The sequence below is a fragment of the Agelaius phoeniceus genome, chromosome 2 (genome assembly GCF_051311805.1).
Source record: "Agelaius phoeniceus isolate bAgePho1 chromosome 2, bAgePho1.hap1, whole genome shotgun sequence".
In the NCBI taxonomy this organism is placed as follows: Eukaryota; Metazoa; Chordata; class Aves; order Passeriformes; family Icteridae; genus Agelaius; species Agelaius phoeniceus.
The window spans coordinates 96,171,414-96,196,119 of record NC_135266.1 but is presented as its reverse complement, the minus strand read 5'-3'; the positions used below and the strand labels follow the sequence as shown (position 1 = coordinate 96,196,119).

Sequence of the window (24,706 nt, the reverse complement as noted above, 5' to 3'; positions counted from 1 at the left end):
AACAACCCAGGTGAACTTGCAGGGGCTGCAGTCACACCATTAGGCTGGAGGGTGAGGTGCAATTTGCCAGATACAAACTGCTTCTCCAAAGTGAGCCACAGATTAGGCTGGGGAGTACGCCCAGTTTACTTAGCTGCCAGTGTACTCCCTGCCTTGGGAAATCCCTAGGTGACAGATTCCTAGCACCTGGGAGATCACACTGGTCACTGTGTACCTGCCCTCTTCTTAGGCTCTTTTTCTAAATATTTGGTACTGACCGCAGCTGGAGAAGACACACTGGATTAAATGGACCTTTGGCATGTTCCAGGTGTTGCCGGTCTTATGTGCTTACAAGTGACCAAAACTAGCTTGTAACAAAACTGGTTAGCTAAGACCATTTTGGTAAGGAGTGTTCATTTGTGAAGCGCTTTGAATATCAGGCAATAGAGCTAATCTTTGATTACCGATAGTGACTGCTTTTCCAAAAGGAAATATGGGTGGGGAGAAAAAGAAATTTCTATTCATTTCCTGGTCCTGGTTGCCTGGTGAATTCTTTTAACATGCAGAAGAACACATTTGCATGTTGGTATTTTGGGGATGTTTCCTGTGAAAGAAAAAGTATAACTCAAAACTAGCTGACTTGGAGGTCTTGTCATGATTATATCCTCCAAGGATTTGTGTTATTCAGCTGATAAAGAGGGAGGAAGGGAAAAACAAAGGTATCACCTTATGTCAATAACAGCAGCATCACAGCACATGACCTGTCCCGTTGTTAGGGCAGACATATGAGTGGAGCTGTTTGCTCATGGTGTTCACTTCTCCGTCGCAGTCACTTGTCATATTTTATTTAGCCAGGATTGAGAGTTTCTAAGAAATGCCTGATCAGTCTGTGGCCACCAGCAACATAAGTGCCCAGGTCCCATCATGATGTTGCAAGATGGATTCACTTTGACACTGATCTGGTACAAATGTCCATGTCAAACATATCCTGCTTATCTGAGCACAAAGGCAAAACAGATTTTCCAAGGTATACAAGCATCTAAAAACACACTGAGGCTCATCCATCTTTTTAAATCATTCACACAGGTCAGGTTCTTAACTCCTACTAATTATAATAAAAAATTATATGAGAATTATAATGAGAAAAGTGCTTTTTAAGCACCTGTTGGATGTGTCTGTCCCCTTTGGCCTGCATGATAATGCCTCTCAGGCTGTGTAGTGTGCTGCAGTCCATGGGACTGGCTTAATGAGAAAAAGGAATTTCAGACTCCAAAGTGGTTACCATGCCACCAAATTCATACAAGTGAAATGAAAGCAGACAGCTTCCATCACAGCTGCATGATGTCTGTGGTCATAATAACTGGATGTTCAGGACTGTAGAGGGATTCTCCAGTGAAAATGTGTTTGGTTTTTACACATCAAGTGTCACTTCAAGTGAGGGTGCAGTGTTGGTCACTGCAGGATGTCACAGTGGAACCAGACAACCCAAGCCAAACCAAAGTCCACCAAGAAGGCCCCAGTGGACAGCAGGCTCTCTGGTTTGCAGAGACATCCACCTTCAGCTGGTAAGAAGTTCTAGTATGGACAATGCTGGAGCAATCTTTAAAATTACCACATACATCTGTGAATAGTTTCAGGGAAAAGATCTCTGATGAGGAGAAGGAGAAAGGCCTCTGGCAGGCATTGTAAATCATGCACCATCCCACTGATGTTTAGGAACAAGTTGAACCTGAACTTACCATTCCCATTGCCAGGTCCTGTGTGGTGCTGCTTAGATAAGCCTTGCTCCTGATGGCTAAAAAAACCTGTTTTTCCACTCTGATTTTTTTCTTTTTAGAAAAGAAAATGGTTTTCTTTTTCTTTTAGAGAAGGCCTCAAAATAGTTTTGGAGTTTATTTAGTTCTTGTTCTTTGACTTGGTTTCCTGCTAGATGTCCCAGGCTAGCTGGCACTGGAGACAGCAGAGCTCTAACTGGAGCAGACAAGCAGGCTGGTGCCCAAATACAACCTTCATCAGAAACCCTGTATGGGGCTTATGATCAGGGCCAAGTGGAGAATGAAGTCCTGTGATCTTACTGCCTGAACAGAAAAGTGCTGGCAGCTGTTGAGATGGTGCACAGTGCTTCGATACCCAGTAGGAGCAAAATGGGGACAATTTTTTTGGACCAGCAGGGTTGAAGCAGTATCAATGCCTCAAACTTGTAGCTGCTGGCTGCATCAGGAGCTCATGTAGCTGCCTGAGCTTGGTGGCTGCATACCAGGAAGCTAGCTACTGCTCCAGTAAGGTTCCAGGTGCCTATTATCACAAAACATGTGCTCTTGATAGCTTCATAGCTAGTTCCTGGGTAATGCTGCTTCCCTGTGTGGTGATCACTTCCAGATGTGCCTAGGAAAACAGGGCAGGTTTCATGGAAGACAGTATTTTCATATTATTTTCTGTGAGATCAGAGTAATTTTTTCCATCTAAGCCCAAAAGCAAAATTCTGGCAATATGATATGACTTCTGCTGCCTTTCCAACTTTCTGTTGCCTTTGTCTCCATCAGAACAGTGTTGGTAGCTGGCAGGTTTCACTGTGGCAATCACCAGAACCCCACACTGTCCACCAGAAGTATTTATTCCAGTTGTCAAACACCAGGCACACATCATGTAGTCTCTATTGCATCCCCCTTTTCTGTCTTCACCTGCCATCCAGCCCACCCCAAAACCCTTCCTTTGTTCTGCACACAGTCACCAGTTCAACATAAAACAAATCTTTTTTTTTATCACTGAGCATTTAGACTTTCTCCCTCCAAGGACTGGTCAAAAGACTGCATCAGCTGGTCATTGTGGCAGGGAAAAGTGGCTCAGCTCACGTAAATTAAACCAAATCAGGACTGAAAGGGTTTATTGATTTATTAAGGACATGTAATTAATGGACAATCCATGAACTATATATTCAGGGTCTATGTCAGCAATACAGCAGTTCAATCACTAGGTTAGACCCTTAGAAAACACTTATAAATTCCTGCTGGTTCCTAAACACACCTTTGTAAGTAATCCCCAGACATGTGGGCATCAACCCCTCTCTCACTGGCATGGGAGTCACTTCTGGGAGCACAGCTCCCCCAGTTATGTCCTTTTCCCACTGGAGTTGTGGCCACTCCAGCTCTGGGGGTGCCCACACCACTCCCAACAATCAGCTAATGCATCTGCTGGCAGGCAGGGTCACCAGCAGGTCTCACCCCCTCCCAGAGTGTGAGTCCCACATGCTGCACCCCATGGGGTCAGGCCCCAGGCCATGCACTGGGTGCCTGCTGCTGATGGTGTCACATGGATGGGGAACTGCTGCATCTGACCTCCACAAAGGCTGTGATGTGCCAGACTGGATTCTGACAGTCTGAGGCCTTTCCCTGACCCGTTTCTGGTTTTTATTTTTCTTTTATACAGTCTTTCCAACCAAGTCATTCTTTGTCTCCAAATTGTCTTTGTTGTTCCCTGGTTACCATTTAATCCAGCTGATGGATGCCATCCTCTTTAGCATGATCAGCTGATGTCTGCTATTTGTTTTCCTCTTCAGCAAAAGAAGTTTTGGGCAAATGCCTCAGATACTTTTTGGTTTTCCATCCATACATGCTCCTTAGTGTCACTTAACTGTTTTATCGGCTGTTGTCTTACACCTCATTTTGCCAAGAGTGAGCTGTGGAGGCACTCTACCATAACTAAAACTGACATTAAGGAAAAGAATAGTGTCCCCATGTCTGAATTTGGGAGGAGGTTATTTCTACACATATCTACTTTCTCAGGGCCTACTAGTTCATGAATCCTTGACCTTTTAGTTACCTCACCTTGCACAACTATATGCAGTTAATCTGTTTAAATTGTGCAGTCATTGTGCTCAGAGAACCAATTGCACATGTCTGTAAATCTAATCGCTAGTGACCCCATACCTGTAAGAGGGACAAGGAGAGGAAGGAGGAAGACTTGAAAGACAGTGTTGTCCTGGGAGACAACATACCCTGTTTGAGCCAGTGTTATGTGTAGCAGCCCCTGAATGGGACTTTTTTCTCCTGAACATCCCAGGCAGAAAATTGGAGGACAATCCCAAGGCAGTGTCCTGCAGGACCAAAAAGCTGGCATGGGCACCAAACAATGGAATGTACTTTGCTGGGACTCTGAGGGCAGTTCTTGAGGGTCACTACTGTCCCCCTCAAGGCCACCAGAGGACTACAGACTGTTTGCCATCTGGCATCTGGATAGCAGTCTGAGGGCTGCCATTCAGCTCCTCGTCCTCTCTCACCTGTTGTGTGTTATGCAGGCTTGGTGCCAAGCAATTGAGCAGCTGCCTTTTTTCCAGCTCCTGGGCATGCCCATTCCCATTTGTTTGCAGTGGCAGCCCATGGAATAGTACTGACATGAGGCCATTTTGCACACTTTTGTCACCTTGTAACTTGCACTTGATCCCACAACCTGACTTGCTCCCTGTCCTGGCATGCCTCTCTGCTGCTGCTCATCACAGCATCACCCACAGCCATCTTCAGAGATTTTCTAGATCACACATTGCCCAAAGTTTCTGTATGACCATTAGCAGCACAGTCTCCTTTCCCCCCAAAAATGGCACTAAGGGGCAGAAATCAAGCCAGGCAAATCCTTACTTTGCTTTGCTCTGCACTGGCCATTTCTCTTTGCTGCTACATTAGAAAGAGTTGTCCACCCTCCTACCCCATAGTGAGCACCTTTCCCTGCTCTTGATGCCTTCCTCCAGTCCCACAAAGCAGGAGATGGAAAGGAAGCAGGAAATCTCTTTGATGGCTATGCTCGAGGCAGTGAGGTAAATGCTTAGCAGCTTTCATCCCGTAGGTTGTTCCTTCCTAGGTGTCAGTGCATAGCTTTCCCTGACCCCATCCTTCGTCCTGCAGCTAATCTCCTGGACATGCATTGCTTTGCACATTTTGGTCTTGGCAGTTTCCAACATTGCCTCAGGCCCTTATCGCCTTAAAAAATCAGATCATACGGTCGTGGCCTTAGAGACTGCCCGATTGGTATCTGAGCAGCCAAACAAACAGTAAACTTGAATAAAATTTGGCACCTCATTGCCTATTAGTGCTGCTAATTCTGAGAGGGTAATTCACAGACATCAAGGTAAAGTGCATGTCCTGAGCATGCACAGGACAGAGTCTTCAGTTTTGTAAAAGGTTGGCAGGAATGGTTTGAGACCCTCATGAAGGGCATTTTGCCCATTCCACATCCTGCATGCCCCAGCCTGTGCAGTCACAGGGATTTGATATTTCTGGCCACCACCAACCCAACAGGACTTGTCTGTGTATTTAAACAGAAATACAAATGCTCACAGGAAGAGGAGAGAGTTTCCCAGTGATCCTTGAACAAACACTGATGAAGCCAGGAGCTCCTGCAGCTCGGTTTCGACCAGCAGCACTGGAGCTTGTAGTGATGGCGTGCCATGCTGCAGGAGGAAGATCGTGTTTCTGGGTGGCTATTTACTACGTAATTGTAATACAGTTCTTTAGATCTTCTCTAGTTGCTTTCTCCAAACTCACTTTCTGTGGTCATAGGAAATAATGCTGTGGTAGAGTGCATCTCCATTAAAATCTTCCCTGATTTCAGTGTCACCTTGAACCTCCCTGAATGTCCCATGCTTGTTTTGTTTTGGACGACCCTATTGCTCAGGCAGAAGGCAGGAAGGAGAGGGCTGCACAGATTGCTGCTGTGAGTTATCTGCTCTGTGGGACAAACAGCTAACTCATGTGCTGTTTGTCCCACAGAGCAGATGAACTGGGTCCTAGCCCGTAGAAAACATGAGACATAACAGGCTGTCTGGTGAGCAGATTTCATGCCTGGATGACACCACCATGCACCCATACATAATTCCCTAACTGCTGTCCTTTGTAGGGTAGGACACCTGAGCTATAAAATTGCACCCAGGGCGTTAGAAGGAACGTTGGTTCAGCTCCTCAGTTGCCACTGCAGACTTGCAGCAGCAAGCTCTCAGCCCAGCAGCTGAGAGAAACAGGCTATCTGGCAAGAGCAGCAACTGTGCAGTGGTCTGGGGAGTCAAAAATGGGTGGTTTTTCCTTCAGCAGTGCTTGTGTATTTATTGGCTTGATTGTAATCACAGCTGCCTTAAGTTGTAACTGATACTGCCCTTCCTGCAGCATAGAGTATGTTCGCTTGGGTATCAGGTACTGCTGTCTGTGTTTGCTTTTGTTATCAACCACCATCACCAGGACTCTTTAAAAGACCAGCTCTGACCCAAACACCAAGGAGAAAAGAGAGATTCCAATTATCCTCTTCTCCGTAGCTCTCTGGCTCTTTTCCATCACATAAACACCACTGAGAGCTGATTCTTCTAATCCAGGATGAAAATCTGTGTGGCACACCTGGCTCCCTTTGATCATGTATAATGTATCAAAGTGCATTCATCAAACCAGACACTCCCAATAAACACAGACTTCCAGGTCTTCTAGGCACACAACCTCCATGTACCTCTAACCCATAAGCCTTCAGGGCTTTGAGAAGTCTGGTGGCATGTCTAAAGCTAAGGAAGCCATCCTCAGCCACTGCCATGAGTGTAGCTGTAACTAGTGTAATAGAGAGTATCTGGCCTGTCTGGACCTAGAGTGGCTCCAGCAAAGTAAGACTGAGGGCCTAAAAAAGCAGGTCTTGTTGCTTCAGGGGCTGGTTCAGGGTTGTAGCCATGGAGAAGGGTGCCTCATTATGGCTTGCTCCTAAATGCTAGCTTTAATGGCTTAGGAAGGGTATGTGATGATGGTGGCCAGACCACTTCTTCTTGAGACCTGAGAAGAGCATGTTGAGTTTGGGTGGTCCTTGATTCCAGGCTAGGTCATTCTTGCAGGGAACTGCCAGAATGTGCACCTGCTAGGTAGTACCATGGAAAGGCTCATCTTATGTGCATTCATTGCAACTCCAGACCTTAAGGAAGAAAAAAAAAAAAAAAGAAAGATGGAGCTAAAGTTCAGAGAATGTATCAAGGGCAAGAAAATCTGTGGACTACAATATTACAACCCGACAGGAATTTCAGAAGTAAACCCAAGTATGCTTGGATGCACAGATTTAATTTAACTGTCCTGTAATGGTACCAGGGGACCAAGGCACATTGGTTACCTGTGATGACAGAGGTGTCTCCGCAGAGAAGCCCCCAACCCCACCCGGCCGGGCCAGGGGTGCGCTGCCGGCGGCTGTGGCGTTTGTGCAGCGCCCTGAAGGTCATCCCGCAAGGGCGGCGGCGGCAGCTGTCGCATGTGCAAGTCGTGTCCCTTCCGCCACAGGGGACGGGCAAGGCCCGCTGCCACCAGGAAGCCCCTGCCGGCCCCTCCCGCCTGGTGCTCCCAGGGCGCGGGCGGCGGAGCGCGGGGCCGGGACGGGAGCGCTGTCGGCGCTCATTATTCCGCAGCCGCGTTACACGTGAGCCTGTTGGAGTGTGGCGGGCCCGGCGGAGCGGGGCGGGCGGCCACGCGAGGCGCCAGGAACAGGAGAGGGACGGTGCTCAGCAGCGCCCAGCCGACCGGCTCTGCTGCGGGGAGCAGGGACCGCAGGGAGCGGGCGGGGCAGGAATACCGGGAACGGGCGGGCACGTGTGCGGACCAGCGCGCGCACAGGTGTGCGGGTGCGCGCACACGCGCCCGCAGCTTCAGCCGGGCAAGGGACGCGCACCCCCGCGGTAACACGCACACACCTGTCCGGCCCAGCAGGTCGGAGCTCCGGTGAGCAGCGGGCGCCCACACCCACCCTTCCCCCCGGCGCCGGTGCCGCAGCCCCCCGCCCCCTCCTTGACGCTCCCACCGTCGGCGCGCCCCCACCGCGCCCCGCCCGCCACGGGCTCCGCCCGCGGAGCGCTCGGCGGATCCGCATTGGCGGCAGCGCGGGCAGGGCGGAGCTCGCGGCGTATATGAAGGGGCGCAGCGCGGGGAGCGCGGCTGCTCCGTGCCCCGTGCCCTCCGCCGCGGTCCCCCCTGCCATTCCCGCGTCCCCCCGGCCACCTCCCCCACTCTGCCCCGTTGGGCCGGTGCCGCCGGGGCGGGCGCACCCATCCGCAACTTCTGGGGCCGCTCCGCCTGCTGAGGGCTGTAGATCTCTGCACGCCGTTCGCCCACCCCGCTGCTCGCCATGGCCCGCGGGAAGGCCAAGGACGGTGATGGCAACTGGAAGAAATTCATCTGGAACTCAGAGAAGAAGGAGCTGCTGGGCCGCACTGGGGGCAGCTGGTGTGAGTGCGGGGCCGGGGGGCGGCGTTGCGGCGGGCGCTGCAGCACGGCCCCGGCGCTCCGCCTCCGCCGGCTGCGGCGGGGCTGCGGCCGGGGCCGGGGGGGGCTGGCAGCAGGGTGTCCCCGCGGGGTGAGGGAGGCAGGGACGGGGTCCCCCTGCCCTCTCCCCTCGGTGTCCGCCGGGGCCCCGCGGGGGCCGGCGAGCGCTGCCCCCCGAGTGCGGCTCCAGGTGGGTCCGGGGGTGAGGCGGGGTCGGGCCGACCTTGTCGAGGGCACCTCGTCCTTGGGTCTCCTTCCTTTCCCGATGGCTGGCCCGGCCCGGGAGCATCGCCGTCGGGGGACCCTGACTTCCCAGCTCTCACCTGTCTTAGACCTTACAGAGGCTTTTTCTTTTTTCTGTTTTCTCTGGATAAATGAAACTAAGCGAGTTTTACTCCGCTGAGAAAGAACAATTGACTTTTAATATCTCCGCAAGAAGGAAATGGCTCTACGTGCATTCCTCATAAATGCTTGTGCTGTATTCATTGCATTTAGCTTAAAGAGGCTTTTAATTTCTTTACGCTAATAACAGCCTTCCAGTTGCTGCCAACCACAGCCGGTGTTGCCACCCTTGCGATGTTGAATTCAGCTCCTATTGTAATGAATCGGCTCGGAGGTGCCACATCCAGAGCCGGCAGCTCTGGCAGGTGGACTAGAGCAGGTTTCTGCCGTATCTTTACGTGAGCAGAATGGGGTTGTGGGTGCGCATGGAGAGGTATTTTCTGCTTCTGAGGCACCAGGCAACTGCGCAGCGCTTTAAACGCGGAGGCTGAACCAGGTCCTTCTCCCAGAGTGTCCGTACCTATCTGCCTAGGACTGATTTCCATTTGCTGAGTTGATCTGCAGGCTGCCGATTAGATTCTTCTGTTATAAGCCTACCTGTTGCAAGAAGCTTTTCCCTTCGACCCCGTAGTGCTCGATTTCTAGACCCACTGTGTATTTTCTGAGACCTTGGAGTGGTTTTGACCTTTAAGGTGTCTTTGGCGTTTAGAGCATCCTGGCTGGCAACCTGATTAAATAAGCTACCTCCCAGCGTTTGCCTTTTGATGTTACAAAACTCAAAGGCATTACGCTGCAGACAACAGCATTAGTGTTTGGTTTGTTACAACAGCACCTCCTATGACCGTGCTCTGGAAAAAATTTCCACACGTCCCTGACGTCACGGCCATTTGCTTTACGCTGCCTGGATACCAAAGAGTGCTTTAACTCCTGGAGCACCACGTTACTGCACCCAGCTCTGCCCTCCAGCCCTGGCTACCTCTAGTGCACTCGAGGAAGACAAGAGGATGGAATGCCTTTCTGATAGTGTCAGCCTCTGTTTCTCTGGGTGGCCCTCCTGTTTGCCTGTCTTTCATAGACTTAGAACAACCAGATGCCAGCTTTCATTGTGAGGCTTCTCTAATGATGTAGGCTTTTGGTTTTTTTTGATGGAGCTGGGGAGTGAGGAGGAATATTTCCACCCACTACTTACTCCCCTTCTCTGGGAGCTCATCACTTCAAGTCCTTCAAATAAACTACATCTGTTTTGTTTGCAATTAGATGAGGACAGTCTGAGGTATCAAGTAGGCTCGCTCTCAAGTTGTCTTTGGCTTCTGCCTGTCCCTGCAGCCTGATGAGCAATACAGTTGCTTGGCATGGGCTGGCCTACCCTTGTAGGTGGCCTGGTGGTGTGTAGTACAGCATGTTACCCTGCAGTTAATCTGTTCAGATAATCCTTGTAAACTGGTAACTGATACCCAGAGCTGGGCTGCAGCTCTGTTCTTCTCCGTTCTTCCCAGTCCCCCCTCAAGATGGTTCTAGATGACGCTCCTTTTAGACTGAAACTACATTTAGTCTTTCATGGTTATGTAATTCACTAATTGGTATGAGCAGTGCAAGAGTGTCTTTGTAGGTACACAATCCTTGTAAATGTGCAGTATTTTGACACCTTAAGAGTACTTTCCTACATTTGAGATGGAGTACTGAAGTTAATTGGGCCTGAACTCTTTACCCCTTGTCCTTTTTTTGGAGGTGATGGCCTGAATTACTAAAGAGATCAGGCTTTACAATGGCTTGTAAACGTGAATGAAACACTTACTGATACTGCTCCTGGAAATAGCTTTGAGCCCAGAGCTATGTGGAATGAGTATCCTTCAAGCACACCCATGCTTGCTGTGGGGCACTTGGATCACTGATCCGGGCAAGTGCAGGGGCCTATGGTGGTGGTGCTGGGTCAGCCAAGGGATCCTTGAAGGTGTGGGGGAACATGGTTTAGTCTTTATATTTTATAAGCCCAAACCCTGATTCACAGATTCATTCAAGAGCTCATGTTTCCCCACCACCAAACAATTGGAGTGCCTTACATTTCCTGTCTGCATCAGGGCATAATCTCACTGTTAAATAGATGTCTTTGCAACATCTGAATTTTGTGTGCTGGGCACCTCCTTGCAAGTGGCAAAGGTTGGAAGTGCTGCCCTGAAGCATGACTGCCAGGAGGGCTTGATTTGATTCCTCTTTATTTGTTTTCTCTTGCAGTTAAGATCCTCCTCTTCTATGTCATCTTCTACGGTTGCCTGGCAGGTATATTCATTGGGACCATCCAAGTGATGTTGCTCACTGTCAGTGAATTTGAGCCCAAATATCAGGATCGAGTGGCGCCTCCAGGTAACTAAATAGGAGGCTCATGTTTGACTTCGTGCGAGCTGTTCTGGGAAGGCGGGGTTGGTTACTCACCTCAAGAAGGAGGATGAAATAAGCGTGTCATTGCTGCAACACATATTTGTAGGGGGTGGGTATGTTCTCAGCCTTCTGTGTTAACAGTACTGGGGCTTGAAGAAAATCCTGCTAGAATTAAAGGTTGCATCACAGGAAGAACGTCTCCTCTCTGAGAGGAACTTGAACCTGCTTTGGTTTTCCCTTCCCCTAAGCTGAAGTGATGGGGTGAGGCTAAAAGGCTTCACTTTTGGGAACAGGCTGTATGAGGAAGCTGAGTTCGGTTTTTCTTTCTTCAGAACCACTCTGTTCACATGGGTAAGTGAAGGGATAAAGATAAAATGTCTGCTCTATCAGTGGAAGTGGCGTACCAGTACCAGTTCTGGGGGTGCTCGTGGAATTGTTTTATCCAACACCAAAGTACCCTGTGCTCTAGAAATGCTGTGGCACTCACTAGTGGGAATTGCAACCGATTGGCATGGGAGGTGAAGGGAGGGTTGGGTGGGTCTGGTAGCTGCTGCTGTGTGACCTGTCCTCACAGGCGTAGAAATCTCTGCTCAAAATGATGCCTGAGCAGTGCCTTTGGCCAGCTGGCCTTGGGTAGGGCAGAAGGAGCACGTGGCCCTTGCCGCAGGTTTGCGCTCCGCCTGCCCAGGCTGTGCTGCGCTATCCGACTCCCGCCGCAGCCGGGAGCTGGAGCGCAGGGGGAGCTGCGCAACTGCTGCTTTCCCACATTGCAAATGACCTTGAGGCTGCCTGGCACTGGGCATCCTAACGATCCGTCTCCAGTTGCTCTGTGAAACAGTTCAGAAGCTTTTAATAACAGTGGCATTTAAGTGACAATTGTGACGCTGATGGCTTGTAGCTACACAAGTTGGCCCTGATGCTGTGCTGTCTTGCAGCCCCACTACCTGTAGTGCTGTGCTGTGAATCCCTGCCCTAAACACAGGGAATGTCACTGTCACCAAATGGTGGTGCAGCTCAGCTAAGTCATCTTTTCCAGATAACTGCTCTTCTACCAACATGCTTTAAACACAGAACAGAGGCTGGAAACTCCTGTGTTAGTGTGTTATATGTCTTCATGTGCCACCACCATGGCCGGGGCAAATGCTGTCTTAAGCACTGAAAGCAGCTCTTTTAATCTCTGCAGTGGACCCTGACATTTGCAGGAAAGACTGTCAGTGATACTGCCCAGAGCCATTGGCTGCATCTGAAAAGCCAACATGGCTAATGCTGGGGTAATTGTTACTCAGTAATGTGTTTTTCCCCTTCATGAAATAATTAGCAAAGGCAGCCATGGACCTGAGGTCTCACCCAGATAGCCCTGCTGTTCAGCCAGATGTCGCATAATTACCTGTTCTAGGTAAATGGATTGCTTTCTATGAAACAGCAGTTTATGATTCCAATTTCAAAGCAACTCTGGTAAAATTTTTGTGAAAGACTTCACCCTGCAGAGGATTTTTATAAATATCTTAATTGCATACTGCACCAGTTATTCTGGGGCTTCTTTTTTTTTTTTGACAAAGAAAAGGAATTTAATTTCAAGACAGTCTTGTAGTGTGTACTGCAGAAATCAAAATGGAGGAACAATGACAAGTTTGTTAGGAATCTTTTGTAATGGGTACTGAAATCAAGGGGAACAAAATCCACCTCCTTGAATGTGTGGGACAGTGGGGAGCCAGTAAACAAGGGATTTGAACCAAGCTGCAATGACATATGCATAAAACTTCAAAGAAATAATTAGTAAATAGAACAGGATCTTTTGCAGAGCATCACTTGACAGCACTTCCTACAGATGTAGACAAGTTGGTGTAGGGCATGGCAGAGGCCGGCACTTAGTATCCAGCACATTCCTTGTCCTGTAGCACAGCAGCTGCTAAACTGCGAGTCCAAAATCGCCCTTTAATGCAGGCTTTCAGAGACACTGAGAGGTAGTGAGTGGCTGCACTGCTGTTTGGGGGGTCAGCAATCCCTGTATTCTCTGGCTGTGCAGGATTCTCCCCAGTGCTGCAAGCACAGCTGCTGTTCTGTCAAGGAACACGTGTGGTGAGCACCAAACTTGAACTTTCTGTGATCTGAGACACCTGCAAATGATGAGCTATATAAAGTAGGATATTGTGCAAATCTAATTCCTGGTTCTTGTGGGAAAACTTGTGAGCCAAGTAAGTATACTGGCAGCTTGATAAAGCCCTGGATTTTCTAGGGAGCCAGAAAAGCTGGTTTTATTCTTGTTACAGTGTTCTGTCCTTCTTGAGCAAGTCACTGTTGTTGTCAGCTCAGAATGCTTTGAGAAAGGGAAAACTAACTTGCCTTCAGGATTTGCAAGAGAAAATGCTGTAGGAGCTGCTATAATATCATTCTTGTCCTGAAATACAACAGATTTCATAACAGCGGCACAACCTACAGGGTGTTGTATTGAGTTATTGACATGGGTATAACATTGAAAGCCATAAAGTGCTATTTTTGTAGCCAAGTGTCATTAATACAGTAATTGGTTTCTGCATTGAACACAACAGGAATGTTATACAGGGCTTCAGGGCAAGCTGAGTATTGTACCTTTCCATTAGACTATTTTTTTTCTTTCTTTTGTCTTGTGGGGGAAGGGACAGTGCAGTTCACCTGCCCATCAGCCCTGCCATTGCGACAGCCCCAGCTCCCAGTTTCACTTGTGCTGCAGGCTCGGACTCTGCTTTGAACATAGAGGACTTACCCTGCTACTAGTGAAGGATGAGGATATTGCCTCTTAAGAAGCATCCTAAAAATAATGCTTCATTCTCCCCCTCCCCGCCCCAATACAAATTGGGCTGTGTATCCTGCCATCTTGTGGTGTGCATCCCGTGGAACAGCATTCCGTCACAGGCTGGCTGAGGGGAGAGAGCTCACTGCAGCCTGAGGCAAAGCTTTGTAATTGGTGGCTGGAAGGAAGAATCCCTGCTCCAGCCAGGGGATTTCAGGTGTTCCTGCTTCAGGCTCTGCTGGGCAGTGAGTGCATCATAGAAAGGCTGCTTTGGTGTGTGTTCCCCACTTGGCTTATTTAGCTTGGACAGCAGCAGCAAGGTGGCAGGGAGACTTCAAAGGAGAGTGTGCTGTCTCCTGGGAGGTTGCACCTCTTTGCTTCTCTCATCTCAGCAGCACCTGTGCTTGGGAAAATCTCAGTCTCCAGCATGTTGCAGCCAAGCAGGTTTTGCTGCATTTGCAGAAAACTCACACCTGTTTTTTGCACTTTGGGCATGAGGTTGACTGCAAGCTTGGAAGGACATTGTTTGATATGGTGGCTTTTAAAATCTATCCTCACATAGTGAGCTGGGGGAGGGTGTAGTGATCACTCAATTTGTTGTCTGTGTCATCTCAGGAGTGTTCATACTCATTTGCAACAAAGATTACATGGTACTTGGAAATGAGCACGGTGTGAAGGAGCAAGAGTGGTTACTATGGCCTTATACGACTGTTCCTAATAATAAGCCTGACTTCCCACTTGTAGTTTCTTCCTCTTTACCCTCAGGATACTTCTCCTGAAGTCTTGCTATTGCAGCTTAGAATGATAAAATCTATGTGGAAAACTGTTCTTAAATGAACTTGAATAAATAGGATTTTAATCTGCAGTGGCATTTTGGAAGTGGAACTGTAGCCGAAGAAAAGAACCCAAATGACTTTACGTGGGTTTTTTTGGGTGTTTGATGTCCTTGTATAGTCACAGCCAACAAAAGGTGGTGTCCATTACCAACTCAAGGCATTGCTCATCATTTACATGGACAGTGTCAGCCAAGTGAAGATGAGAGTCTTATTTCCTAACAAGGCACTCTGAAGTGTCAGTTGTGGCAATTTTCTAATTTGTCTTTATTTTAGCAACGAGTTACTTCATTCTTTTGTGTGGAAAGAACAGCATAACATGTGACACATGGTGCATCTCTGTTGTAATAGCTTGAGATGCAGAGCTGTGTCATACAGATTATAGTCTGAGGATAGGGAGAGGGTTGTTAGACTTCTGGCTCTGAAAGCACCTGTGGGTTTGTTTCTTTTCCCCCATAGGACTTGCTCATGAATGGCTTCCTCATGTGCATGCAGCCCCCTAAAAGCTTCATTTATGCCAGCCATACTCTTCCTTGGGTGTCTAGCAATACATGCCAGGTAGTACTGCAGGGCTCAATTTTTAAGCATTTTTTCTCATCCTGCTTGCTTAAGTTGCCAAGTGGGGGTGAGAGAATGTTCCAGAAATGTTAGTGTTCTGCAGAGGTTACCTTCTGCCATTGTACAACATGCTTGGTTTTCCACACAAGATTGCTTAAGGTTTCAGTGATAGTGCTGCTCTGCTAACACCACTGCAGCTTTTAGTTTGGCTATGGGATGTACAGAAGGAAATGATACATCAGGGCTTAGGGCTTTGCATCCAGTCAGTTGCAGGCATGTGAGAATGGAGGTTATGGTAGAAGCCAGTAACACAGTTTTTTAATTAGGATAATGGTATTTTTCATTACAAGTCTTTAATATTCATAAAGATTGTCTTTCTTACTTTGTAAGTGGGAAGATTGATCTCCACTTTGCTCCTATCCTAAACAAAGCAACCACTTGTGTGCCAAAGTCTAGTCTAGTCTGGTTCATCCATCCACCTGGAAATGCTCCCAGTTAGGTAGAAAACAGCCCAATTTGGACAACGAGCTACCTGGCAGGAACAGTGGTTCCTTTGTGCTGGCTGCTGGAACAGCTGCTGGACGTACTGCCTGGGCTTCATGGCAGTTCTGTGGAGATGTGCAAGACAGGGATGCTTTGGGATGGCAATCTGTTCTCCAGCCAAGTCACTTGTCTGATGGGCAGAGGGTTGGCTTTGGACTTCATCTATCAGTGGCCAGGCTCTCTTAAAGAGAGAACAGGGATCTTCTACTGGGTGGCTTTTACAAACCACAGGGATTATTGCTGACCTTTACATCACCTTTGCCAGGCCTGTGTGGGTGCCCTATGTGTTACCTTGGCCAAGACAAGAAACAGATGGGGAGATCCTGAGCAAAACTGACAACTTCACTTGCCTGACTGGAACTAAACAAGCCTGGCCACGTTTCCTTGATTTTTTTTTTTCTTTTTTTGTATTTATACACTTGAATATGTATGTGAATATGGATGTCACCTGTAACTTGAACTCTGGAAAAGGCAGACCCGGGAGAGGACCTAAGGCCTGGCCTGCTTCTGCTGCAATTCCAGATAGCCACTTCAGGTGACTGAGTCTGTTCTTCCCAGCTGAGTTGTAACATGAGAAGGGCTTCGCAGGATGGGTTTGAAGTCCCTTACTAAAATGGAAACTGGCGTATTTTTTCTATATATAAACTGTTTGTGAAGCAAGAAAATGAGTAATTGCTCGAAAAAGGGTTGAAAGCCACTGACTTTGGAGGGCAGGATGTCATTCTGCTAGAGGAATAGAGAATTGCTTCTAAACTTGTAAACTCAACCTGGTCCATTTGTAGCAGAGGGATTTTTGAGCAGTTAAAAGCTGCTTCAGGAATTAAACTTGAAACATCGGAGCTCCTTGCTGGACTTCTCGCAATCTTTGGTGACCAGGAGCTGTGTTTAGGGGAACAAAGGTAATCTTTGTCCTAGGTTACAAATTCCAAGTTAGTGGGTAGTGGCAGGGGGGTGGGGGGAGTGGCGAGTTGGTTTGTGGAGGGACTGAGCAGAAGCACTCAAGTGGCTTTGGAAAAATTGCTGGAGTCACAAGCTCTTGTGGGTTGGGGCCAGCTGCCTAAGCTGCCTGAGTTTTGCACCAGAGAGCTTCTTGGCAACGGGCCTGTTCTGAAAGGTGTCAAAGCAAATGCTGCTCCCTTGCTCCTTTTCTTCATCTTGCTAAAATGAAGAGGACAAACTGAACTGAAGTCAGGCTCTTAAAAACTACAGTCGCTGCCACAAAAGCAGTATGAACTTGGTTCCCATTACTTGAATTAAAGTATTAGCCATGCATCAATACTTTTAATTAAAATGTGACCTAAACATTGCATAGGAGCAACTATTTACAAGTTCCACAATGAAGAGCAAAGGAAGATTGTGCTTTTCATTATCTGTAGGCATTTCTTGTTTGTAGTCTCTTCTCCGTGCATCATTATTATAGTTTAAATCTGAGCTGGTTTGCACAGCCCAGAATCTAGAGAGTCTTTTAAACAATTCTTCTGTTTGGTGGCATTTCCTACTCACCTTCTTGGTGATGAGCTGCAGATAAAATCATCTTCTGAGCTCTCTTACAGTCAGAAATACCCGAGGAGGCAGTGCTCAGGCAGCTGAATTTACTGAGAGAAAATGTCTCCTGCCCTGCATCCCACAGGGGAGACACACAAAGGCCACATGGATTCCAGCTGGCAGAGCGTGACCAGACTTGGGAAACCTCTTGTCTTTGTTGCAGGAGCTCACGAGTGTACAGCTGTGCTGTATCCTAAACACAGAGTTTGCAGACACTGAAGGCAGCCTGTTAGGGATACTTATGTTCTGTGTGGCTGGTCTCACACGCCACTTCCCTTCTGTCCTCGAGGAGGAGGCAGAAGTGCACAGTAGACCTGTGGTTGGTGCTTTTTTTGAAGGAAGGCTAGACTTTGTAGCCTCACTTCTCCATTTTGTGATTTTTGTCTTTTTACCTGACATAAACACTGTGATTTAAGACTGTTGCTGGAAAGAGGAGAACCTCTCCTCCAGTGAGCTTAAGCTGCTTTGTCAAAGTTCTTAAGTCTGAAAAATAGAGATTATTATTAGGAGTTAAGTTCTTGGTATCACCTGGAGGCTGTGCAGCTTTGAGGTATACTTAATGTTTTCTCCCTGATTTTGCTTTTCTTAGGACTGACTCAAGTCCCCCAGGTTCAAAAGACAGAAATTGCCTTTACTGCTTCTGATCCCAGAAGCTATGAACCCTATGTGAGAAACCTGGATAATTTCTTAAGGGACTACAGTAATGAGCAACAAACTGAAAACATTGTGTTTCAGGACTGTGGAGGTAAGTCTTGATTGTTTCCTACAGCTGAGGACTGAATGATGGCTCTGTCAGGTCTACCAGAAGCTGAGGTTGAGCAGTGGTGGTCTGGATTTTCAGCTGTTCCAGCAGCATGTGTGTTAACTGACTGCTCATTAATTTAATTTGGGCAGACCGCACTGGGCTGTACTTAGCAGCTTATTGGAGGGTTGGGTACCCCCATGTTTCACTTGGAGAACTCACTCTTCAGTTGACTCTGAAGATGGCACTGACCTTATTCTCTCTGAAACCCACAGGGGTTTTATTGATGACTTTGCTAAAGCTAGTGTTGGTCCTCTTTGTGCCATGCAGTCAAACATTTGGGAGGTGTTTACCCTTAATAGGTTATTTGTAATCATGTGAATGAGACTCTCACCTCATAATACATCTGTATCAAATCTGAGGGGAACCCACTTGTAAAAGCTGCCCAGAAAAAAATGGTCTCCGAGCCAGATGATTCTGGAAGAAATCTGTTATAAAACAAAGCTCCATAAAACTTGCTGGTCTGGGAGCAGCCTTATGTTGGGGGGTGGCTGGGTGTCAGTCTGTGGAGTGCCTTAACTGCCCGGGTGAGGGAAATCCCACCTCCCCAGGGAAGTGTAAGTGACACCCACAAGATCCCAATGCATGTGGTTGTGTTTTCCTTCCCCTGCTGTGACAGACACACCTACTGAATACAAGGAGAGAGGACCATATAATGATGCCCAGGGCCAGAAGAAAGTCTGCAAATTCAAACGTGAATGGCTGGAAAACTGTTCTGGATTACATGATCCCACCTATGGCTACAAGGATGGCAAACCATGCATCCTTGTCAAGCTCAACAGAATTATTGGCTTCAAACCTCAGGCAAGTATCTTTCTTCCCTTCTTAGCAGAAGCTACTGATCAGGAGGAAGGGTTGGCTGCAGATTTGCTGTGCCTGCTTTTTGGTCTCCAGAAAGAGATCAGTATTAAACCCTTGCTGCAGAGGATAAACTGTGAGACAATTTGACTAATTTGCTTCAAAAATGCTTTTACTTGAAAAGCAGTGAAAGGTGTGCACTGCAAGTTGGTAACAAGTAGCACTGAACCTCACAGTGCAACCTCCTGGTTATTTATCTGGTAACTTCTGAGCCTGCTATTGGAGTTGCTATAAAGGGGCATTTTCTTCAAATGATAAATTCCATTTTAAATTCCTGTACGCTTCCATGGCACCATCCCAGACCAACACTGTCTGTAGTAACATCAGTACATTTTGTCATGCCCTGATCCACTCAATTCTTTTCCTCAGGCAGTGCAGTCTTGTCTGCCTTGCCATAACTGCTTAATTAATTTATGAAATGCTAATATTAAATACCAGAGTGAAACACAGGCTCAGAAGAGTAAACTACATTTGAAAGTCAGGCACAGCTGCAAGAAAGGTGAGGAGGAGTTTAGTTAATTTATTGTAGTTCTCCCAAGGCTTTAGGATATCTCTCCTAACTGGTTGCTCTGCCCTTCACTCAAAGGGAACTCTGCAGTAATGCTGAAGGGTGTTAATCTGGGTATTCATGGCTTTTCCTTCTGGTTTTTTTTCCCAGTGCATTAAAATGCTAAAAATTTCTTTTAAGAATTCAGTGGCAAAACGTGTGCTGTTGAATAAGGTGGTGTGCAAAACCTGCCACTCTGTCTTTTGGATGGAGAACAGTGCAAATGGTGTTCTAGGCCACCTTCACTCCCATCTGTCAGGGCACTTGAGGATGGGAATTGGTGCTAACGAGTCCTGAAGAATGTTTTCCTTCAAAGAGAGCTTGCCCTGTGCTACAAAAATGGACAAACTTTCGGTTTATCTGATTTGTGGTGGAAACATTTTAGTAGAATGTACTGTGGTGGCTGTAGGGATGGTGACATGAGATGTGCTTGTTTGATGACTGGGAAAGAGAAGGGTTTGTTGTGTTCCTCTCTTTTTTTGCAATAGAGCTCTGGAGACCTCCAAGACTGCATTAGACAGCAGGGTCTGGTCATGGAATGACTTGGCAGATTTCATTTAGAAACAATGCATCCAAGGCGGAATTTATTTGTGGTTCCACACTCCAGCAGAGACCCCGTAGTTCTTGCATTAGGAAAAATGTTTGTAAAGCAGATCTGAAACTGCAATGTTGTCAAACAATACTGCTGCACTTTAAAAGACCAAAGACCGGCTGGGTTAGTGGTTGGACTATGAGAGTTTGCACTCGCACCTTTCTCTGATATACCCAGAGCTTTTGTTCTTCCTTGTTGGTGGTGTTGAAGTTCAGCAGTGTCAGGATGAGACTGCCACACTTTGTTCTTTCCTGTGCATTTCCAGTCCTGATTACACACACCTGGCAGGCAGGTGGCAAATCCTGCACCAGTGCAATCCTGCCACTGCCTGAGCTTGCAAAAACAAGCCCCACTAGCTATAAACACTGCCATGAAACATTTTCCCCAGGGGCACCATGGAACTAAACCCAGCCTGACCTGCTTGTATCCACAGCAGGTGAAGCTGTAAGAACAGCCAGCAGTTCTGCTTGGGTCAAGTTCCCCTGCTTCCAGTTGTGCTACACTACTTGTCTGTCCCAAGAATCACTGAGAGCTGTTGCCTCAGAACTGTGCTTAGAAGAGATTCCAGTTAATGGTGTGTGTTGAGTACTGTTGATCTTTGTTGCTGCAAAGGTGCTCCAGTCTGCAGAGGAGTGTCCAGTGTGTAACATCCCCTTGTTCTGGATTTCTTCTAGGCTCCAGTCAATGAAAGCCTCCCTCCTGAGGTTATGGCAAAATACAACCCAAATCTCATCCCTGTCCACTGTGTTGCCAAGGTGAGTTGGAAATGTGACAGAGCAGAGTTGGGAAGCTGCAGGGGATGACTAAGCCTTTGTCCAAGTGTAGTTATCCCCTTGCCAGCCTTTCCATAGACTAATGGAGTGGTTCTTACTTGGGATAACAGTAGTTTCTCAAAGCCCTGCTGATGGATCAGTTAGTGCTACCTTCACAGAGTGGGGTAAAAGCAGGGCAAGATAGTTAAAGGTCTCTTCAAAAGTAGCCATTTGGCTTCCAAGTGCTGTGCTGGAGCAAAAAAAAAAGGCCTCCATGGAAGATATTTCATACTTGGCATGTGCAAAGCAGCTGAGAAACAGCAAAGTTTGTGTAGCTAAAGCCTGTGCAATTGTACCACAGGATGCCCTGGTGGTTTCTAACTGTGTAAGTGGCTGAGGCTTTAAATTAGGCAAAGCCCTTTTCCTGGCTGATGTGCCCTGACATGTCCTGTAAACCACTGGTGGCTCTTGTACTGTCACAGTGGGAACCAGCACTGACCAAATGGGAGGTCACAGTCTCACTGAGAATCAGCTGCTGATACAGCTGAGGGCTGCCGAAGTTTGGGTGGTTGTCATTGCTTGTGCCTCCTCTTCCCCCCTGCAGCGAGAGGAAGACGCAGACAAAATCGGCACAGTGGAGTACTATGGGATGGGCGGCTACCCTGGCTTCGGGCTGCAGTACTACCCCTACTACGGGAAGCTGCTGCAGCCGCGGTACCTGCAGCCACTGGTGGCAGTGCAGTTCACCAACCTGACCTATGACGTGGAGGTGCGCGTGGAGTGCAGGGCCTATGGGCAGAACATCGTCTACAGCGACAAGGACCGCTTCCAGGGACGCTTTGATATTAAATTCGACATAAAAAGCAGCTGATCGTAAGCACAACTCTCTTCTTCCCCCCTCCTCCTTCTCCTAGCCATTTAAAAAGGTTAAAAAAAAAAAAAAAAAGAACAAAAAAGAAAACCTACTAGTCTTGAACAAACTGTCATACGTATGGGACCTACACATAATCTATATGCTTTACACTAGCTTTCTGCATTTACTAGGTTAGAATGTAAACAAAGTGTAGCAATAGGCAACAAATATTTATTCTACTGTAAATGACAAAAGAAAACAAAATTGAGCCTTGGGACATGCCCATTTTTACTGTAAATTATGATTCCATAACTGACTTGTAGTAAGCAGTGTTTCTGGCCCCCAGGTATTGCTGCCTTGTGTATTTTATTTAGTGTACAGTACTATAGGTGCATACTCTGGTCATTTTTCAAGCCATGTATTGTATCTGTTTTCTACTTCTTGTGAGCAAAGACTTTTTGCTGTCCAAGGTGTAAATACTCAATGGGACTAGAACTGGCATGAAACCTCATTATTTTGTTCCTTTTCAAAGAAAGGCCCACCTGTGATCCAATATTTAACAGCACTCCATAAGGCTTCTGGCTTTTTTGTGGTGTTAGGGTATTTTATTTGGAGGGGTGGCAGGGAAACTAACTTAAGTGAAGTCAAAGAGAGTAGGTGATTGTGTACTGTGCTTTGTAGCGAATGCTGTCTCTCTCTCCACCTCTTCCCTTATCCTCCAGTATGTTGTGTGAGAGACTGGGTCAGGCTATCACTCTCCTTGGTGATAGGCATAACTCTGCTTTGTATATTTTCTTTTCTCTTTTTTTTTTTTCCTGCTGAAGGCATCGCACACTGTGGTGCTAATGTCTTTATTGAATGTTTTAGCCATTTTCATGGTGGAAGAATTTTATATTTATGCAGTTGTACAATTTTATTTTTTCTGCAAGAAAGTGTAATGTATGAAATAAACCAAAGTCACGTTTGAAAATAAATCTTTATTTTAAACTTTATAAAAGCAATGCAGTACCCCATAGAATGGTGTTAAATGTTGTCTAAAGTGCAAAACTCTATGTTCTAACATGTAATAATAGCCAGGAGTACAGTGCTCTTGTTGATCTTGTATTTCAGTCAGGCTGAAACATTGGACAAATAAATGAATGAACACACAGTTCTGTGTGCGTGTCTGTTGCAGTGGGTAAGGATGGAGCCTGTTAGTTGTCCAGAATCTTGAAGAAGTACTGCACCTATTTCAAATAGAAAATGGATCATTATCATTCTCAGACTGTCTCAGCACACAGGAGTTGAAATGATTGAAACATTTGAAACACTGAACTGTTACACATCAGTGCTGGGGTCTGTTCATTACTTGTTTTCCCTCTCCCTACCCTGCATGAGACACTGCTGTGGAACACCTGTGTGTGCTGGTCAGGATCCTAAAAAGTCTCTTCCCACTTACTGCACACGTTCCACCTCTGGAGGCACAGTCTCTGTGTTCCAGATAAAACTGTCCATCCTCAGTGCAGGTTAAAGCTTCCAGAAGGGAGAAGAAGCCAGAAGGTTAAAGAAGCCAGAAGGGAGGCTGCATAGCGAAGCCACAAGAGTTTCAGGGCAGCCACTTGCTCTGTGTTACTGCTGGGCCAGTGGCCAGGGCTGAGGGGAGGCTCTGCCTGCTGGGGCTGCCCAGAGATGACAAAATGTGGCAGCTGGCTTTGTGCAGGAGTCAGGCTCACTTTGTGCTGCATGACGCAAATTACCAGGGAAAATGTCTCCATGTAAAGTGACACAACAGGACTATCCTAGAGCAAGTGGCTTGATAAAAACTTCCTAAGTGGAACACACAATCCTGGAGAAGCAAGATGCTGAACTCTTTGCCATCTGCTAGAAGTTGAAAAGCGTGGTTATGGTATGCTGTTGTGGTTAGTGCACCCATTTAGCTGTTCCATGTTGCTCCCAAGGAGCAGGTGCCAGCAGAAATCGCACGTTCACCTCTTTCTTTTGCTGCTGTATGTTTAGAGCAAGGATTTAAAAAGCTGTGATGAGAGCCCTAAAATACTCCCTAGTGGAAACTCTACCTGCAAAAAACTGCAGGAAAGCTGAACCCTTTTGGCTCCAAGCAATTGATAGGTTCCTACTGCTACCATTTTGGGTGGCCATGTTATTGCATGGCTCAAGGTTTGGTAGGATCAACTGCCCCTACAATTCAGTTCCTGGGTGAACAGTTTGTGACAATTAAAAAAAAAATCAGAACGACAACAAAAAGCCCCAAACCAACCAACAAACAAAAAAAATTTCCCAATTTTATTTGTATAAGATGCAACTCATGGTTAGGTGTTGTAGTGCACCAAATAGCTTATTTAGTTGGTGTTTTTACCCTGGTGATGGAAAAATTTTACTGGGTATGTCAGGTGACATGGACCGTTTATTCCCCCTTTCTCATCACATGGATTGTCCCCATACCCCCCCCCTTAATGGTCTGTGCCATGGGTGGCCCCTCCCCTCGCCCTGCCCTAATGGCATCCCATTGCCCACAGTCCTTTTTCCCCACCCCCTTTCCCCTGGGTATAAAACCCACTGCAGGTAAGGGCCACACCCTCTTTGCTACCTGGGTGGTCACTGCCACCAGAAGCATCCTGTCTCAAGCTAATAAACTGGATACTCATCTCCAGGTGGCAAAGAGTGCTTCTCGTCTTTTATCTTCCATCTATGCAATTCCGTGTGGGCTTTAGCCCTGAGCAAGCCGGATCTGGATTTATATTAGCCCAGAGAACCATGGATTTATTGCAGGTGGCACCCAACATGATGATAAAATATGAGAAGCGCTCTTTGCACGTGGAGATGAGAATCCAGTTTATTAGCTTGAGACAGCACACTTCTGGTGGCAGCGACCACCCAGGTAGCAAAGAGCCAGACCCACACCTGCCGTAGGGTTTTATGCCCCAGGTGATGGGGGCGGGAAAAGAGGACTGCGGCCAATGGGATAAAATTGGGGAGGGGCAAGGGGAGGGACCACCCATGGGACAGGCCACCAGGGCATACAGAAACCAGGGGGTTATGTGAGGGAGAAACCATGTCAGGGGGAATATACCATCCACGTGACCCAATAACATTTTTTTCAACACCCAGTGCAAACAACTAAATAACTATTTAGTGCAATACAACAGTTAGGTACTTTACTG

General features: G+C 47.3%; 2 protein-coding genes and 1 long non-coding RNA gene across 3 annotated transcripts in view; 1 reads left to right on the top strand and 2 right to left on the bottom strand.

Moving 5' to 3' along the window:
* Positions 1-2,853: 2,853 nt before the first annotated feature.
* LOC143693389 (uncharacterized) lies at positions 2,854-7,732 on the bottom strand. The gene is made up of 2 exons (XR_013181025.1): positions 7,099-7,732; positions 2,854-6,906 (listed from the first exon to the last, which is right to left on the bottom strand). It is a non-coding gene; the product is annotated as an uncharacterized LOC143693389 (long non-coding RNA).
* Positions 7,733-7,892: 160 nt separating this feature from the next.
* Positions 7,893-22,698, top strand: ATP1B1 (ATPase Na+/K+ transporting subunit beta 1). The gene is made up of 6 exons (XM_054655187.2): positions 7,893-8,200; positions 10,752-10,880; positions 17,734-17,889; positions 18,566-18,750; positions 20,618-20,698; positions 21,300-22,698. Exons 1-6 carry the CDS (start codon positions 8,101-8,103, stop codon positions 21,564-21,566), a joined length of 918 nt encoding a protein of 305 aa, XP_054511162.1. The 5' UTR covers positions 7,893-8,100; the 3' UTR covers positions 21,567-22,698.
* Positions 22,511-24,706, bottom strand: part of NME7 (NME/NM23 family member 7) — an 88,267-nt gene continuing 86,071 nt past the window's right edge. Inside the window, exon 12 of the mRNA XM_077174320.1 lies at positions 22,511-22,774. Coding sequence (XP_077030435.1) covers positions 22,742-22,774 — 33 coding nt within the window. The 3' untranslated portion in view covers positions 22,511-22,741. The remainder of the gene's footprint in view (positions 22,775-24,706) is intronic.